At 42.5% G+C, this 15,851-nt stretch overlaps 2 protein-coding genes across 4 annotated transcripts in view; one reads left to right on the plus strand and one right to left on the minus strand.

Moving 5' to 3' along the window:
* Positions 1 to 3,380: 3,380 nt before the first annotated feature.
* Positions 3,381 to 11,331, plus strand: COX4I2 (cytochrome c oxidase subunit 4I2). 2 transcript variants are annotated; one of them, XM_074211836.1, is made up of 5 exons: positions 3,381 to 3,502; positions 4,803 to 4,893; positions 8,945 to 9,106; positions 10,467 to 10,598; positions 10,945 to 11,331. In XM_074211836.1, exons 1-5 carry the CDS (start codon positions 3,491 to 3,493, stop codon positions 11,079 to 11,081), a joined length of 534 nt encoding a protein of 177 aa, XP_074067937.1. In that variant the 5' UTR covers positions 3,381 to 3,490; the 3' UTR covers positions 11,082 to 11,331. The 2 variants fall into 2 exon arrangements, with proteins under 2 accessions (XP_074067937.1, XP_074067936.1); XM_074211835.1 differs by having other exon boundaries at positions 3,383 to 3,502; positions 4,803 to 4,899.
* An 848-nt stretch (positions 11,332 to 12,179) lies between these two features.
* BCL2L1 (BCL2 like 1) overlaps positions 12,180 to 15,851 on the minus strand; it is a 45,047-nt gene continuing 41,375 nt past the window's right edge. For both annotated transcript variants that reach the window (XM_074211838.1, XM_074211837.1), the window contains exon 3: positions 12,180 to 14,328. In XM_074211838.1, coding sequence (XP_074067939.1) covers positions 14,191 to 14,328 — 138 coding nt within the window. In that variant the 3' untranslated portion in view covers positions 12,180 to 14,190. The remainder of the gene's footprint in view (positions 14,329 to 15,851) is intronic.

Below are 15,851 nucleotides of genomic sequence, written 5' to 3' on the forward strand. Positions count from 1 at the left end.
CTGAAATTATCTTTTCATCATTTCTTATGGTATAATAATAGTCTATTATATTCATATACCAGAATTTATTTTGCCAATCTCCAATAGGAGGACACTCCCTGAGTTTCCAAATTTTGGCAATCATAAAAGGAAACACTGTAAATATTTTTGGAACCTTTCCTCCTTTGATTTCTTTGGAGTTAGCTGAAACAAAGGGTATATGTCATTTAATAGCTTTCAGGATGTGATTCTAAGTTGCTTTCCAAAATGGCTGGATCAGTTCACAATTTTTCCATCAGTACATTAATATGACTGTTTTCTCTCCAACATTTGATATTTTCTTTTTTTTTCATCTTTGCCATTTTGATATATATCAGAGGCTCAGGCCTCTCTCTGCTCAGCAATCTTGGGGGGATATATTTCAAAAAATGTTATGGAATTTTAGCACTGTGTTTTCTGTTCACTGTGGAAGATACAAAGAGTAAAAAAAAATTAATCCTTTCCCCTTGAGAATTTACATTATAATAATAAAATAAGTTTTCTGTATACTTAAATGGAATCTCTCATAACTTTTGAGGCACACAATAGGTAAGAATCAACACTTCAAAGATCTGTGGTTTTATTGGGGTGAGTAACCCTCACCACTCCTTACTGCATAGTCTCAGTAAGTTGTTATAGCTGAAAAAAAATTCATTACCCATTAGCCAACAAAATGCTGAACTTCTCTGAACTTAGTCTGGTCCTTGAATGACTGACACATAGTTCATCTGACTTGTATTTAAAATCTTTCCAGCTTGATAGGACCTGATTTGGTTTGTGTTTGACTGACATGTTCTTTAGGAACCCAGTATACCTTATGGTAAAAAGTGACTAAAATATTCATATACTTTGATCCAGAGATCCCAAAGGTCCCTTCCATCTAGTATCCTATAACCTAAGGAGGTCGGAGGTAGAAAGAAAACTCCCTTATACAACAAAATTTAATTACTTAAATTACTCCCTTATACAGCAAAATAGTCATTCAAAAGAAGAAAAAGCATTTATTAAGTATATTGTTATTGTGTTTATTATGCACTGCATTAAAGAATAAGCAAGAAGAAAAACAGTTTCTACCCTCAAGGGTTTACATTCTTAAGGGAGTAAAATATTCAGAAAAGAAAATTGAAAAAGGACCCAGGAAGGAAGAGAGAAGTTACTTGCAGGGGCATGATGGAGAAAATCCAGAATTGGAAGTAGAGCCAGAGAGGAATGAAAATATGAATGGTGGGCTCACTTTCCTCAAAAAGGAGGTTTAGGAAGAATCAATCAGTCAGAGGAAGAGATGCAGCCAAGGAATAAATTTCTGGGATGAGCACTTTTTGTAGCAGCAAAGAACAAGAAACAAAGTAGATGACCATTCATTGGAGAATGGCTAAGCAAAATGTAGTAAATGAATCAAGTATAACTGCATTGTAAGAAATGATGCATATGAAGAATCCAGAGAGGCATGGAAAGATGTATATGAACTGATACAAAGTAAGTTAAGCAGAACCAGAATATACAAAAATGACAAATGATATAAATGGAAAGAATAACAATAAAACAAAAAATAGTCCTTAGGTAGGGACTATCTTTTGCCTTTCTTTGTATCCTCAGGACTTAGCTCAATATCTAGTCTAGCCTATAGTAGGCACTTAATAAATATGTATTGACTATTGGCTAAAATTTACTGTTGTGACATTATAATGACTAACCATGATGTCAAAGAAGACATGTGAGAGGGCACCTATCCCTCTTCTTTGTAGAGGGAGAGACTGCGGGTATGGAATATTTGACTTTTTGATATATTGATTAGTTTTGTTGGACTTTTCTTCCTCTCTACATTTTTTATTTTACTAAGAGGGATGATTCTCTCGGAGGTAAAAGGAAGATAGATATACTGTAGAATAATAGACAATATAAAAAAAAGAACAGGCTGGATAGAATTATCAGTGTTATGATGCATTCAACTGACTTGGTAGAAAATTCTCCTAGAATGGGAAGCAGGAACCAGTTCTTTTGTTTATTTGTTTTGTTTAGATTTGAAATTGTTCTATTTTCTCCAAATATATATATATAAAGACAATTTTTAACATTCATTTTTTTAAATTTTTGAGTTCCAAATTGTCTCCCTCCCTCACATCCCCAGTTCTTAAAAGTATTTGATATAGGTTATACATGTTTAATCCTACAAAACATATTACCATATTAGTCTTATTGTAAAAGAAGAACCAGACCCAAAGGAAAAACCCAAAAGGAAATTAAAGAAAATAAAAATAATATGCTTTGATCTATATTCAAATTCCATCAGTATTTTTCTTTGGATGTGGATAGCATTTTCCATCATGAGTATCTTGGAATTACCTTGGTTCATTGTATTGCTGAGAAGAGTTAAGTCAATCATAATCTATCATAGCATAACCAAATGAGAGACTTATACTAGATGATTTCTGAGGCTACCTCCACCTCTAGCCTTCTAATTTCTAAGAGTAAATTATTTCACCTTTGATATTCCATGTCCTGAGGTCCCTTCCATCTAGTATCCTATGTCCTGAGGCCCCTTCCATCTAACATTCCATGACCTGAGGCCCTTTCCAATGCTATTATTTTCTGATATAAGGCCTCTTCTTCCTCTTGCATTCTATGATCCAAGGCCCTTTCCTACTCAAATATCCTATGACCTGAAGACCCTTCCATCTAACTTTCTATGTCCTGATGCCCCTTCTAATGCTAATATTCTATGATCTAAGTCCCTCCTATATAACATACTATGTCCTGAGGTCGCTTCCATCTAACATTCCATGAGCTAAGGTCTCTTCCTACTCTTGCATTTAATGACCTAAGACCCTTTCCTACTTTAACATTCTATGTTGAGGCCTCTTCCATCTAACATCTTATGTACTGAAGTCCCTTCCATTTGACCTGAGGTCCCTTCCATCTATCATCCTATGACCTGAAGCCTCTTCCATCTAACAGTCTATGACCTGAAGCCCCTTTCATCTAACATTCTGTGTTCTGTCATCCTTTTCTACTCTAATATTCTGTGTTCTGTCATCCTTCCTAGTTTTGTAGGATCTGCTATAACTTTATCCCAGATCCGCGGGGGCCTTGACTCATCCCCTCCCTGACCTCTATGCTAGTGTATTAGGGGTGGGGTTGGGAAAGTACTTTCAAGGCTAGGAAGAATGGGTAGGAAATGTGGACTGACCCCCTACTCCTGCCTCTGAACATCCCTACAGAACTCTTGTTACTCCCACAGCCCCTGCCCCAGGCCTGTTCCCACGTGGGGGAGGGATGGGAAGCTGTTGTCAGAGAGTAGTCCTGGGACTTGTCCCTGACACAGAGGAGTGGGAGGAAGGGGGGCAGTAAGAGGGAGGGAGAGAGAGGGAGGGAGAAGAGGTTGGACTCTGGCTCTTAGTCTACCCACCCCTAGGAGCAGCTGTTCTCCACCTCTATCTCTTCCTGGGAGAATAAGCTGAGTCGTCCTGCCCTGATGCCACCAATGGTGAGTTCAGAGTCCAGCCTTGCCCAACTTGGGGGGGTTAGAGAGAAAGGAGAAAGGAGGTAGAAAGGGAGACCAATTATTATCTCAGGATGGAGAGAGGTCTTGGGATGGTGGGAATTATGGACCTTTTTCTCCAAGTAAAGATGGCTAACCTTTCTATTTCCAGATGCTAAGAATATTCCTAGCATTCAGACATGAGGACCCTCTTCCAGTCCCCAAAATGAATTTTTCTAGTCAAAGGTGTGTGGAGCACCTCACCTAGACCCCAGAAGTCACAGATATAGTAGCTCATCCCAACCCCCAATTACAAAGAGCCTTTTTATTCCTTTTTGGAATGAGGAGAACTTGAAGATGGTTTGGGAATGGGCAATGCTGAGAGCTTCTCTCAGGGTACCAGGGTATGTGTGAGTGTGTGTGTGTGTGTGTGTGTGAGTGTGTGTGTATATGTATGTTTGTGTGTATGCCTCACAGTGAAAAGAGGAGCTGATGAGCCCAGTAAATGTCCCCCTTCCTCCTTAGGCTGCATGGAGCACGTAAGCTGACAATTACTAAGGATCTGCAGGATCAGAGATAAAACAGATGCTAGAAGCTCAGTGGGGGGGGGGGGCATAAGCCATACCTGGATCTGGGAATTGGGTAGCCAGGCCCAGGCCAGCTCCTCCTCCCATACTCAAAATATTCTGGATAGGAAGCAGATTTCTAGAATGTTAGAGATTGAAGGGCTCTCAGAGAACATCTAGATTAATTCTCTCTTTTTAGAGGGACGTATGCTGAGGCTTACAGTGGGAAAAGGACTGACCCATAATCACTTGAGATAGTGTTATCAAGAAGAACTAAATCCAGATCACTTAATGTTCTGTCCAATATGCTTTCCCATCTCACCTGGCTACCTCAACTATTCCCCTAGAATCAGGAATCAACCTATTTCAAAGAGAAAAAACTGAGACCAAAAAAGTGAGCACACATGTTTTAAGGACCTATCTGTGGGGAACCTGGTATGAAATTTAAGAAAGTGAGGGGAAAATTTGGTGGTAGTGGTAATTAAATAGCTTTAGCTCTTGGGAGCTCTCTGAGATGGGATGAGGGGCTTCTCCCCTACAAAGATTTTTTGGCCAACAGGGAGAAGAAAAGAGAAGGGTATTCTGCTCCCAGAATGTATGACAGAAACATGGAGTCTCTGGACTTCAGAAGGAATTGTCATAAGTTTAGAGCCCTGCTTATTCCTTCCCCTAGGTGACAGACAGAAGAGCATCTCTAGGTCTATGTTTCCTCCCTTACCATCTGCCCTTCCTTCCTACAGATGCTCTCTCTGCCCTACTCTCCCTGGTGTATCTTGGTGAGAAGAGGAACCATGGGGATCCAAAGCATCCGGCAGGTCCATGGCTCAGGAGGTACTGGTAAGGTCCATTCCAGCTGCCCATAAATGGTACCCAGGGCCCCTAGGTCCCCAAGAGCTGACCTGGAAGGGGGAGATGATTTAAAGGGATAGACTGGGGATAGAGGAGGAAGATTTGAGGATAGTTTGGAGTTGTTTGAGATAATGCAATCAAAGTTAAATCTGTCTGGAACCATTCAGATCTCATTCCTTCCCTCTGTCCCTTCCCTCCATTTCTTCTCCTCCCCTCCCATGGGGCCCCTAAGCCTGAAGAGTTCAGTTCCCAGGGCCATGAACACAAGAACAAAGAGCGAAGTTGCTGCAGGAAATGGACAGTGTGCTGTGCAGCTGGGCTGTGGGAAGTGTCAGTCTCAGATATCTTGATCTTATGTGTGCCCAAATGTCTTAGGCACCATCTTGGTCACAGGATCATTCCAAGTCCTTGGTTCTGAGGTTCTGGGAACTGCAATTCCAGTCTGAGACCAAGTAGGCATTAACAAATAAATTCTTGTTGACTTGACTTGCCCAGAAGAGGGGCATCTTGGTTGGCACAGCTCAGACTTGAGCTGAAGGGAAGTGACCTTTTGAGCCTTTTAGGGGAGCCAACAAGGTGGAACCTGAGTCTTTTTTCGGGGGATATAATGGGAGGGAGGAGGCACCCTTCTGGTTGTCTTTTTCCACATCTGCGGAGGAATAAGGGGAGGGCCTTATGCGAAAGCAGGATGAATCTTCAATTGGACAGAAGCAAAAACATGCTGATTCTCAAGTATTAGATGACTGATTAGGTCATGGAACATTTCTCCCAAAGAGGAGAGATAAGAGCATTTTGTCCTGAAGGCAGGGCCCAGGAGATGCTTAGTATCCACAGGAAACCTTATTGGAATGAGGAGCTGACATTTCCTATGAGACATCTCTGAGAGCAAACCTACAGGCAGGGCCAATTCTCTCCTTGTCTCAGAATCTCTTTTATTAAATAGTGAATCAAGAAGGCATTTATCAAATATTTATTACATACTGTACTGTAAAAAGCAAAACATTCCTCTTCTCAAGAACTTTCTATTGGGAGAGACAAGATGTATATACATTGGTACTTACAAAAGAGATATATGATAACCTGGAAGAAGTCCAATCAGTTGAAGAGTCCAATTCAGATAGGCCTCCTACAGAAAATGGTACCTGGGCTAAATCTTGAAGGAAACTAGGGATTCCAAGGGGTGGAGATTGGGTGGGGTTAACTTCCTGGCATGAGAGATATCTAAGGCAGAGCTAGAAGGTTGTGGACAAGAAATGGTAAAAAGGCCAGTTGATCTGGATCACAAGGTAGGTGAAGGGGAGTAATAGGAAAATAAGGTTGGTAAGTGAGGGGAGGGTCAGTTGGGAGCAACTAAAAATGCTAAATAGAAAAAGTCTGAATCACAGAATATAAAACTTGGAAGTCTCTCAGAGGTCATCTGTTCCCATTACTTTATTGTACAAATGAGGCTGGGGGGGGCGGGGATTTATCCAAGGTCACATTGCAAATTAGTAACAGAAACAGGCCTAGAGCCCAGAGAACATAGATACTTCTTCCATTTGTGCTACACACAATCTTTCAAGAAATATTTGCTGTTTCAAAAAAAAAAAAAGGAAAAAGAAAAAATATTTTCTGAGCACTGATTCCATGGAAAAGAGTAATAGCAATAATAATAAAAATAATTTTTAAAAAGCTCTCTTTTCTACACTACTTTCCAGTTTGCAAAGCCCTTTCCTTCATACAGCCATGAGCACCAGTAGTTTGGGGAGAAATGTTTGTACCAATTTTCCTTACTAGACCTTGGCAATACTGAATTCTAAAATTCTAAAAGCTAATTGTCTGACTAAATATCAATTGATAATCAGTGAGAGCTCTTGAACTACAGCAAGAGTGAATGTCACTGATTGAGAGGAAAGAAGAACTCTGAGGTCAGTAGGCCAAGGTCCAGGTTCTGGTTCAGTTATTTACCAACTATGGGACTCTGAGTATATCATAGTCTATTTTCTCATAAGTAAAACGGGGATATTAATTTTTACTCTGCCTCCTCAGAGTTGAAAGGAGGAACTAACTTTGCAAACTGTAAAGAGATATGGGGGGGCAGCTAGGTGGCGCAGTGGATAGAGCACTGGCCCTGGAGTCAAGAGTACCTGAGTTCAAATTCTGCCTCAGACACTTAATAATTACCTAGCTGTGTGGCCTTGGGCAAGTCACTTAACCCTGTTTGCCTTGCAAAAAACCTAAAAAAAAAGAGATATAGAAACATGAATTATCAGTATTGTTATGAGTGTGATAAAAGTATGAGGACTGCAAAAGGGAAAAAATTCCTCAGACCTGGAGTTTTCAGTGAAATGGGGGAGTTGGGTCATAAAGGTAGGATTTACAGGATTGTTATACAGAGACTGGGAGGGATTTTATGTATAGGGAACCAGGAGGGGAAGGATCACAGGATTCAGATTCTGGAACATAGAATTCAGACTGTCAAGAGTTGAAAGGGACCTTAGAATAGAGAATGTTAGAGCTGGACAGGACCTTAAAAACAGAATGTCAAAGCTAAAAGTGACCTTAGAACATTTACATCAGAACTGAGAGAAACTTTAGAACATAGAATGTCAAAGTTGAAAGGGGGCTTTAGAATTTAAAACCATATTACAGCTGGAAGGGACCTTAAAAACTTTCTAGTCTAGACCACTGAGAGGTGATGTGGTTTGATAGGAGGCACCCTGGACAGTATCAAGCAAGATGTAGAGAGATAATGTTCTGGTTTATTGAAACATAAGCAAGATAATTCAGTCTCAGAGTAGTTTCATCTATGTAACTGAGATAGTAACTCACAAGGTTGCTGTAAGGAAGGCATTTTTTTTAGTCTTAATACTATTTTATTTATACTTATTAATTATTAATATTACATATTAAAATAATAGCATTTATTTGCACTACTAATACAATTAGATGTAAAGATAGTTTTCAACAACCATTTTATAAATTTTTTGTTTTTTTCCAATTATGCGCAAAGATAATTTTTAACATTCATCCTTTCACAAACTTTTAAGTTCCACATTCTTCTACCACTCTCCCTTCCCTTCCCTTCCTCCAAGTACATGGACAACCTGTATCTATAACTGGATGTAGGTTGTACATGTACAATTGTTTGACATTTATTTTTGTAAGATTTTGAGTTCCACATTTTTCTTCTCTCCTCCCCAAGACAGCAAGCAATCGGATATAGGTTATACATGTTACAATCATGTTATACATGTTTCCATAATAGTCATGTTGTGAAAGAAGAATCAGAAAAGTGAAAAAAAAAACCAAATTGTAAAAAGTGACAATGGGGGTGGCTAGATGGCGCAGCAGATAGAGCACTGGCCCTGGAGTCAGGAGGACCCAAGTTCAAATCCGACCTCAGACACTTAATAATTACCTAGTTGTGTGGCCTTGGGCAAGCCATTTAACCCCATTGCCTTGCAAAAAAAACTAAAAAAAGTGACAATAGTATACTTTAATCTGTGTTCAGATTCTGTTGTTCTTTGTCTGGATGTAAATGGCATTTTCCATCACAAGACTGAGAATCACTTTGACCACTGTCTGGCTGAGAAGAGCTAGGTCCATCATAGAGTGTTACTGTCACTGTGTACAATGTTCTCTTGGTTCTGCTCATTTCACTCAGTAATCAGTTCATGCAAGTCTGATGAAAGCATTTTGTAACCTCCAAGGGCTAAGGGCTATAGAAATGTTGATTATTATTAGAGCAAAGAACTCCTCATTTTATAGATAAGAAGACCAAAACTGGTGGGGGGGCTCTGAGCCAAGACGAGGAGGCAAGAACAGGTTGGAGGCAAGAAGGAAATGGGAGAGAGAAGGCAGGAGATGCAAGGGGTGGGGTGATTGTGGGCCTCTTCCTAGGGAGGAGAGCATTGCTATGGGTAGGTAGGGAGGGAGAATTTGAATCTTGTTGCCCCTAGAAATAAGGCTGTGGGAGGGGATGGGTTTTCTGTGGAAGGGAAAGCTGGGGCAGGCTCCTCTTCCCCCCAGCTCAGTCTCCTATTGGTGCTAGTCTGCAGCCAGAAGATGCCTCCCTACACAAACTACCATGCAGAGAGGAATTACCCCATGCCGGATGAGCCTTTCTGTAGTGAGCTAAGCCCCCAGCAGCAAGCACTGAAAGAAAAGGAGAAAGGCCCCTGGAAGCAGCTTACAGATGCTGAGAAAGTGGCCCGTAAGTTCTTGGTGGGGGCAGAAGGGTGGGATCTGCCTGGCAGGGGTGAGAAGGCAGGGAGGATGGACCAGGGCCAAGTATGGAGCTGAGGATGGTGCTGAACTCATGGGCTTCAGTCTCCCATTCTGGTCAAGCTCACCAATGGTACGGAAGTGGGGCAGTAGAGATTAGGAGGCTTCTGGGAAGCAGCTCTTCTCTGAATGTATGAAGTGGGAACTCATTTTGAGAAAGAAGAGGACACTTCTCCATTCCCCTGTGGGGACGAAGGGAGTAGGAGAGGTACATACAGTGTAGAAATGGACAGCACTAGGAGACAGATGCCAGAGATGCTAAAGCAGCTCTGCTGGAATTCTGCATTAGCCTCTCAATATCTGGGTCAATTCTCAAGTCCCTTGTTGGGACCTTAGTTTTCTCCCAGAAAATAATGAAATGGGGTGGAGTGGATTAGATGGTTTCTAAGATCCTGTCCAGTTCTAAAGTCTAGGGTCCTGCCCGTTCACAGAAATATTTCAAAATATTTGTATTTTATATAGCACTTATATGTATGGCACTCTTAGCTATACAAAACATCTTCCTTACAACAACATGGAGAAACTGGAAACCCAAGTCGTATTTTACTCACCTTATGAGAGAGAGGAAACTGAGGCCCAGAGAGGAAGTATCTTGTCTAAGGTCACATAAACTGCAAGTGTCAAATGTGGGCCTTCAGATTCAGGTCTAGAGTTCTTTTCATTATCCCTTTGCTTGCCACTGTTCATTACAGGATCAGACTTAGTACTGGGTGGAACCTGAGAGACCATCTAGTCCAACCTCCTCATTTTACAGATGAGGAAATTGAGGCCCAGAGAGAAAATGTCTTTTCCAATCCACAGCTGGGATTCAAACCTAGGTCTTCCTCCAACTCCAAATTCAGTCATTTCTCCTATTCCAGAACAGCTATCTGGGCCCAGTCCTTTGAATCTGTAAGGATACAGAGCAAATCCATCAGAGAGGAGACAGAAGTGAGCAAGAAATTAGATCATCCATTCAGTTGTAGTTGCTGCAGGGAAGGAAAGATTCTCTTGAGCCTGGGTAGTCAAAGAAGGTTTCTCAGAGGAGGAAGATAAAAAAGCCTTTAAGGATGAGGAAGATTTGAATATGAAGAACGAGGTAGTATATTAATGTCTGAGAAAACTGGGAGAACAGAAGACAGGCAGAGGTACCTACCTACTTTAGGGGATCCCTCCCCATCTTGGAGAAGAGGGGACTGGAAGGAGGGATGGAAGAGGTTCCTAACCTCTGCTCCCTTGGCCATGGATTAGAGGAGTGGCCCTCAGGGTATGCAGAGCCCTGAGGACCACTCATACCCCATTGGTTCCAGTTTATCGAATGCAGTTCCATCAGACCTTTGCAGAGATGAACCGACCATCCAATGAGTGGAAGACAGTTTTGGGGGGAGTCTTCTTTTTCTTTGGCTTAACTGGACTCCTGATATGGTGGCAGCGGCTATATGGTGAGTGGCTGGTTCGACTGGGACACAGATTTGTGAATGTCAGTTTTTACTTCCCCACCACCTACCCAGGTTCCACAATTTCTAGGACTTCCCTTCCCTTGCCCATAAAGCAGGGACTGATGGGGAAGGGACAGACAAGATATAGGACTCCCCACTCTACCCCACCCCTCCCCAATCACTCCTTATCACATTTCAAACTGAGACTGGAGCTTTCTTGCAAAGCTCAGGTCATTTCCCATCTCAGTCAACACTGAGTATGGTCCTACCCCAAGGGTGGCTGAGATAAAGGATGCTCAAGGAAATTTGGTCCCTGAGCAACAGTACCAACCACTCCTCTCCTTTGCAGTGTTTCCAGAGAAGCCCATCACACTTTCTGAAGACTGGAAGTCGAAACAGTTGCAACGGATATTGGATATAAAGGGAAATCCAATTCAAGGCTTGGCTTCCCAGTGGGACTATGCTCGGAAGGAATGGAAGAAGTAATTCCCCAGCCTGAAGTCTCCTGGCTCATTTTTCACAAGTCAACAGACCTGTCTCCACCCAATTCCATTTTGGGGTTAGTTCCCACTGGATGCCTCTGTTCCCTTTCATTCTTTCTTTTCTTCCATCTGTGACTCTCTTGAGGCACCCTTTCCCCCTAAATAGTAAAACATCTAATCTGGGACCTGACCTTCTTAAGAATACAATTTAGTTAATGGAAATGACACATTTGTAAGAAAACCAGTAATTTAAAGTTTTGTGTGTGTTCAGGGTCCATGAATGGAGCTCAAACACTAGGGCTAGCTTGATCAGGCAAGGTTTCTAGAGCAAGTGGGACTTGCACTGTTATTTGACAGAGAAGAGAACATTCCATGCCAGGGAAACTCTGGATTTATATGGCAGACAGCATAAGTAAAAAGGTAGTAAAGCCCGAGTGTTGGGAATATTAAGAAAATCAAATTGGCTGGACCTGAGGTTCCCAGAGAAAAAGAATCATAGAATTTGGGGGATTTCGTGACCTTGAACAAGTTACTTTCCTTCCCTTAGTTTTCTCCTTTATAAAATAAGGGTGTGGGGCTGACTACAGTCTCTTAAAGACTGTCAGCTAGTCAAATGGGATGATGGCATGAGAACAGGCTGAAGAATGAAATGTGCCACTTGCCCCAGTTCATAGTTAAGGACTTTTACAGATCAACAAATCCAATCCTTTCACTTTTATAGTTGAAGGAAGTGAGGCCCAGAGAGGTCAAGTGACTTTGCTTAACTTAGGTCACACGAGGAGCTAATAGGAGAATCAGGATTCAATCCCAGATACTTTCTCAATTTCAGCCCTCTTTTCACAATATTTCAAGCTTGTGCAAAGGCAATGGCTGAAGGAGGGAGGCTGGTGTCCAGTTCCAACAGGGCCCACAAGAGGGCACCTGAATCCTATCCCTTACACAGAAGTGTGGGTAGAAGTTGAAGGGAACACTAGGTTACAAGGGATCAGGGCCAAAGATGAGTCTCCCCCTCAAGTTCAGCACATTCCAGGAAAGAGAGAACGATGCTAAGCCATCCTCATGGCTCACCAAACCCCACCCTGGACCTCCCTTTTGGACCCCCCCCATCACACAAGAAGCACTCGCTACCAGCAAATCAAACACAGTTTATTAGTTGAACTGCACTTCCACCATCACACAGACTACTTCAAAGAGCCAGGATACTGGGAGGGAAGACCCCCTAGGCCTGGGCTAGGGAGAAATCAATCTCCCTTACCCTAGGGGCACTGAAGGGGGGGTGAGATTAAATGGGGGTCAGAAGAACCATCTCCCCATGCATTCAGCACACGGCAGCCCTGCAGAGCCTCACATAAATACAGACACGCTTAACAAAAATAGTATATCATCTTCACAAGGAATAAAAACTAATCTCAAATATATACAGCAAAGACAAGACTATGATACAGGGGGGGTAAGGTGACATGGGGAGGGTCAAGGAGGGGGGTGTTGGTGAGGAATTAGCTGATCCATCAACTGGGATAAGGAAAGGATTTTTAATGGTGCGGGTGGGTACCACTTACTGATGGACTAGGACTCATGAGAGAGGCCACAGGTTGGAAGGCTGTGGGAAGGAAGAAACAGCCTGGCCCGGCCTTAAGCATAAACACCCCAAATATGAATTCTGAAAGTTTAGGAAAGAGATCTGGGGCATGGTCTGAGAGGGAAATTAGTGTAGTAGAGTCAATCTTTCTCAGGACCAAACTCCCCTTTCCCCCCCTCCCCTTTTCTAGTCACCAAGCATAGTCAGGTTCTCAGGATTTTAAGAGATCAGCTAGTCCACCCTCATTTGATTGAAAACTGAGGCCTAAAGGACTCATTTGTTCAAGGACATACAGCAGATTAGTGGAGAAGCTGAGATCTGACCCAGGTCTTCCAATTTCTGGGTCCAGTACCTACTTCATCAAAATGTGTCACCTAAAATGAGGTGCCTGGAAACCTCTGTAAATAGCCCCAGGTGTTGCTAGGCACCCTGAAATTCCCCCTTCAGCTTTGGGTCTGAGTTCTACCTGTTTATCTGGGCACTGGTTGAAAGTGATTCAGAGCAGAGCTATATCCACATTCTCCTGGGATCTCCAAGAACTAAAATGACAAAGGAAAACAGCTGTAAACAGTTCTCAGCTGCTCCTTTTCCTGGGTCTCTCCCCTGTGTCTCCTCTCCAGTTTTCTGTTACTGGGCAGGAGCTAAATGTGGGGAGGGGCTACTCAGCAGTTCTAGAACTCAGATACCCAACATTAAGCTTCCTTCTGCAAGCCCACTAAATCCAGCAAGAAATATTGGTCCAAACTGACCAGCCAAGACAGTCGAGGCCAGGGCAGGTCACTTTCCTGAGACATTTTGGGTCGCTTGTATGACTGGATTCCTGGGCTACCTCTGAACATGGTGGGTAGGGCATGGTTTGGAGTTACCAGATGGAGCAGTATGTTTGGAGAGGTGCCTGAGGCTGGTCAAACCTGGTGATCTGGAACCTGTGACAACTAACTACAGGGTTACACAAGCAAGCCACCCACTCCCTGTTTCAAGCAGGAAGTCTTTAGAGAAAATCTGTCCTTCATAAGGTAGGGCCAGGATCAGGGAATATCTCTTCCCAACATTAAGAGACTGCAAAGGGAATAAAATTATCCATTCTAACACAAAAAATAAAAACAAAGTAGATTTATTCTTTTTTTTCCCCTAGTGAAGTTCTATGGGTGTTTTTATAAGATTTTTTTTTGATCCTTCTTGATTTGGTCAGAGCGGGAGAAGGGCCCAAGCTCTTAAGAAGTCTGAAGGAGGAGAGAGGTCATATCTAGGCAGCCAGCAAACCCAATGTGGTAGAGGTTCGAGAAGTTGCATTTTTTTTTTCTTTTTGGAGGACTCAGAGACTGAACAGAAAAGGGTCCAAGGGTCTCAGACTGCATACTACTGAGGACCTTGGAGGTGGGGAGGGGATTGGGACTGTGGGAGAAGGCTTGGTTTAACCCCTGTGATAGACATCAGCTGCATGTAGTGGATTTCCTGTGTCAGAACAGAGTACAGGCCAAGATGTGTCAGAGTGGGTGGATCAGAGAGGTTCCAAGGTAGTTTCAGTGGATGATCACTTCCGGCTGAAGAGGGATCCCAACAGGACTACACCAGCCACTGTCATGCCAGTCAGCAGCCATCGGTTGAAGCGTTCCTGGCCCTTCCGGCTCTCTGCAGCTGCATCATTCCCATAGAGCTCCACGAAGGTGTCCTGCAGGGAAGAAAGTATTCATTGGGAGCAGTTGCAACTGGGAATAAGCAAAAACTGAAAGAGACCAGAGCACTAACTGGAAAAAAAGAGAAAGACTTAGGGCTTTCCTGATACATGAATACAGGAATTCTCTTGAGCTGTCTTCAAAAAGGTCCATTTTTACTTACCAATCCAGCCCACAAAATCACCTCTCAATCACCAACAATATAGTAAAAGAAATATAACTAAGTTGTTCCTGTAACACCAAACTGAGGACTGGGTAAAGGCCCAGAGAGCTGTTTTCTAAAGCAGTGTAGAATCACAAAATAACACTGGACTGGGTAAACTGGATTCTGGCATCTACTAAGTGTGACTCTGGGCAAGTCATTTAACCTCTATAGTGGTATCCTCATTTCATTGAATGCTAGAATAAGAAGGTCCTTAGAATACACTGTCACAAAGAACAAAGAAATAAAAAAGGAATTTTAGGACATTAAACAGATGAGAGTTGGAGGGGACCACAGAAAAGGAGGAATGGAGGAATAGAGAAAGAATATCAGCAATGGAAGGACTTCACAGAACCCACAGAATGTTAGTGCTGTTAAAGAGCTGAAATGGATGTCAGTGATGAAACAAATTAGAACATAAAAGTCCCAGATGGACAGAGTGACTGGCTCAGTGTTACAGTTAGAGGAGAGATGAGAACACATATTACTCTTCTAAGCTGCCTTTCTCTTTAAAAATAGGGATAATCATCTTGTCACTCCTCCCCAGTAGGTAGTTTTCAGATAATGGAACTCATAGTGCTATGCAAATACAAGAATTCAAGCATACTGGAGGGATCTCCAGAGGTGGAGGAGGAAGAGAATGGATTGTGTAGGTCAGAAAACAGAGCTGGAGATCCATGGTGGGAAGAGTAGGTACTATTCCAGGCCCTCATTCAATCCTTTGGTAACTGGGCTTTATTTATGCCCAGGAGAAAACAACTGTTTGGTGCTTCTATTGATGGATGTAGTCTCAAGGCAGGGATGTGAGATGGAGAGAGAATTAACCAGGTTTGGAGCCTGAGTCACTCCAAGAGAAAGGCTTGCTTTGCTTTAAGGGAAAAAACAGATTGTCTCTACCAAACCCCATCCTAGTCAATAGTACCAACCATGTTCTTCAGGATCTCCTACCTAATGCTTCCTCCAAAAGAACTCCAATAGCTGGAATACTAAGAATCTGGGCAGGGACTTTCCTCCTCCCCTTAATCCATTTTCTGTACCTTTTTTTTAAGGTTTTTTTTTTTTTGCAAGGCAAATGGAGTTAAGTGGCTTGCCCCAAGGCCACACAGCTAGGTAATTATTAAGCATCTGAGACAGGATTTGAACCCAGGTACTCCTGACTCCAATGCCAGTGCTTTATCCACTACACCACCTAGCTGCCCCTTCTGTACCTTCTTAAACCTAGCTTAATACACATCTCCAATAAGTCCTTTAGGACTATCCTCCCCAAAGTATCTTTACTGCATTCCAACTCAGCACTTAATTTATGCTAATTTCCAC

The sequence above is a fragment of the Macrotis lagotis genome, chromosome 1 (genome assembly GCF_037893015.1).
Source record: "Macrotis lagotis isolate mMagLag1 chromosome 1, bilby.v1.9.chrom.fasta, whole genome shotgun sequence".
NCBI lineage: Eukaryota > Metazoa > Chordata > Mammalia > Peramelemorphia > Peramelidae > Macrotis > Macrotis lagotis.

Coding starts and splice junctions, on each gene's coding strand:
- COX4I2 (XM_074211835.1), top strand. Junction 4,900..8,944: donor CCATGGCTCAGGAGGTACTG/GTAAGGTCCATT, acceptor TATTGGTGCTAG/TCTGCAGCCAGAAGATGCCT. Junction 9,107..10,466: donor AGATGCTGAGAAAGTGGCCC/GTAAGTTCTTGG, acceptor CATTGGTTCCAG/TTTATCGAATGCAGTTCCAT.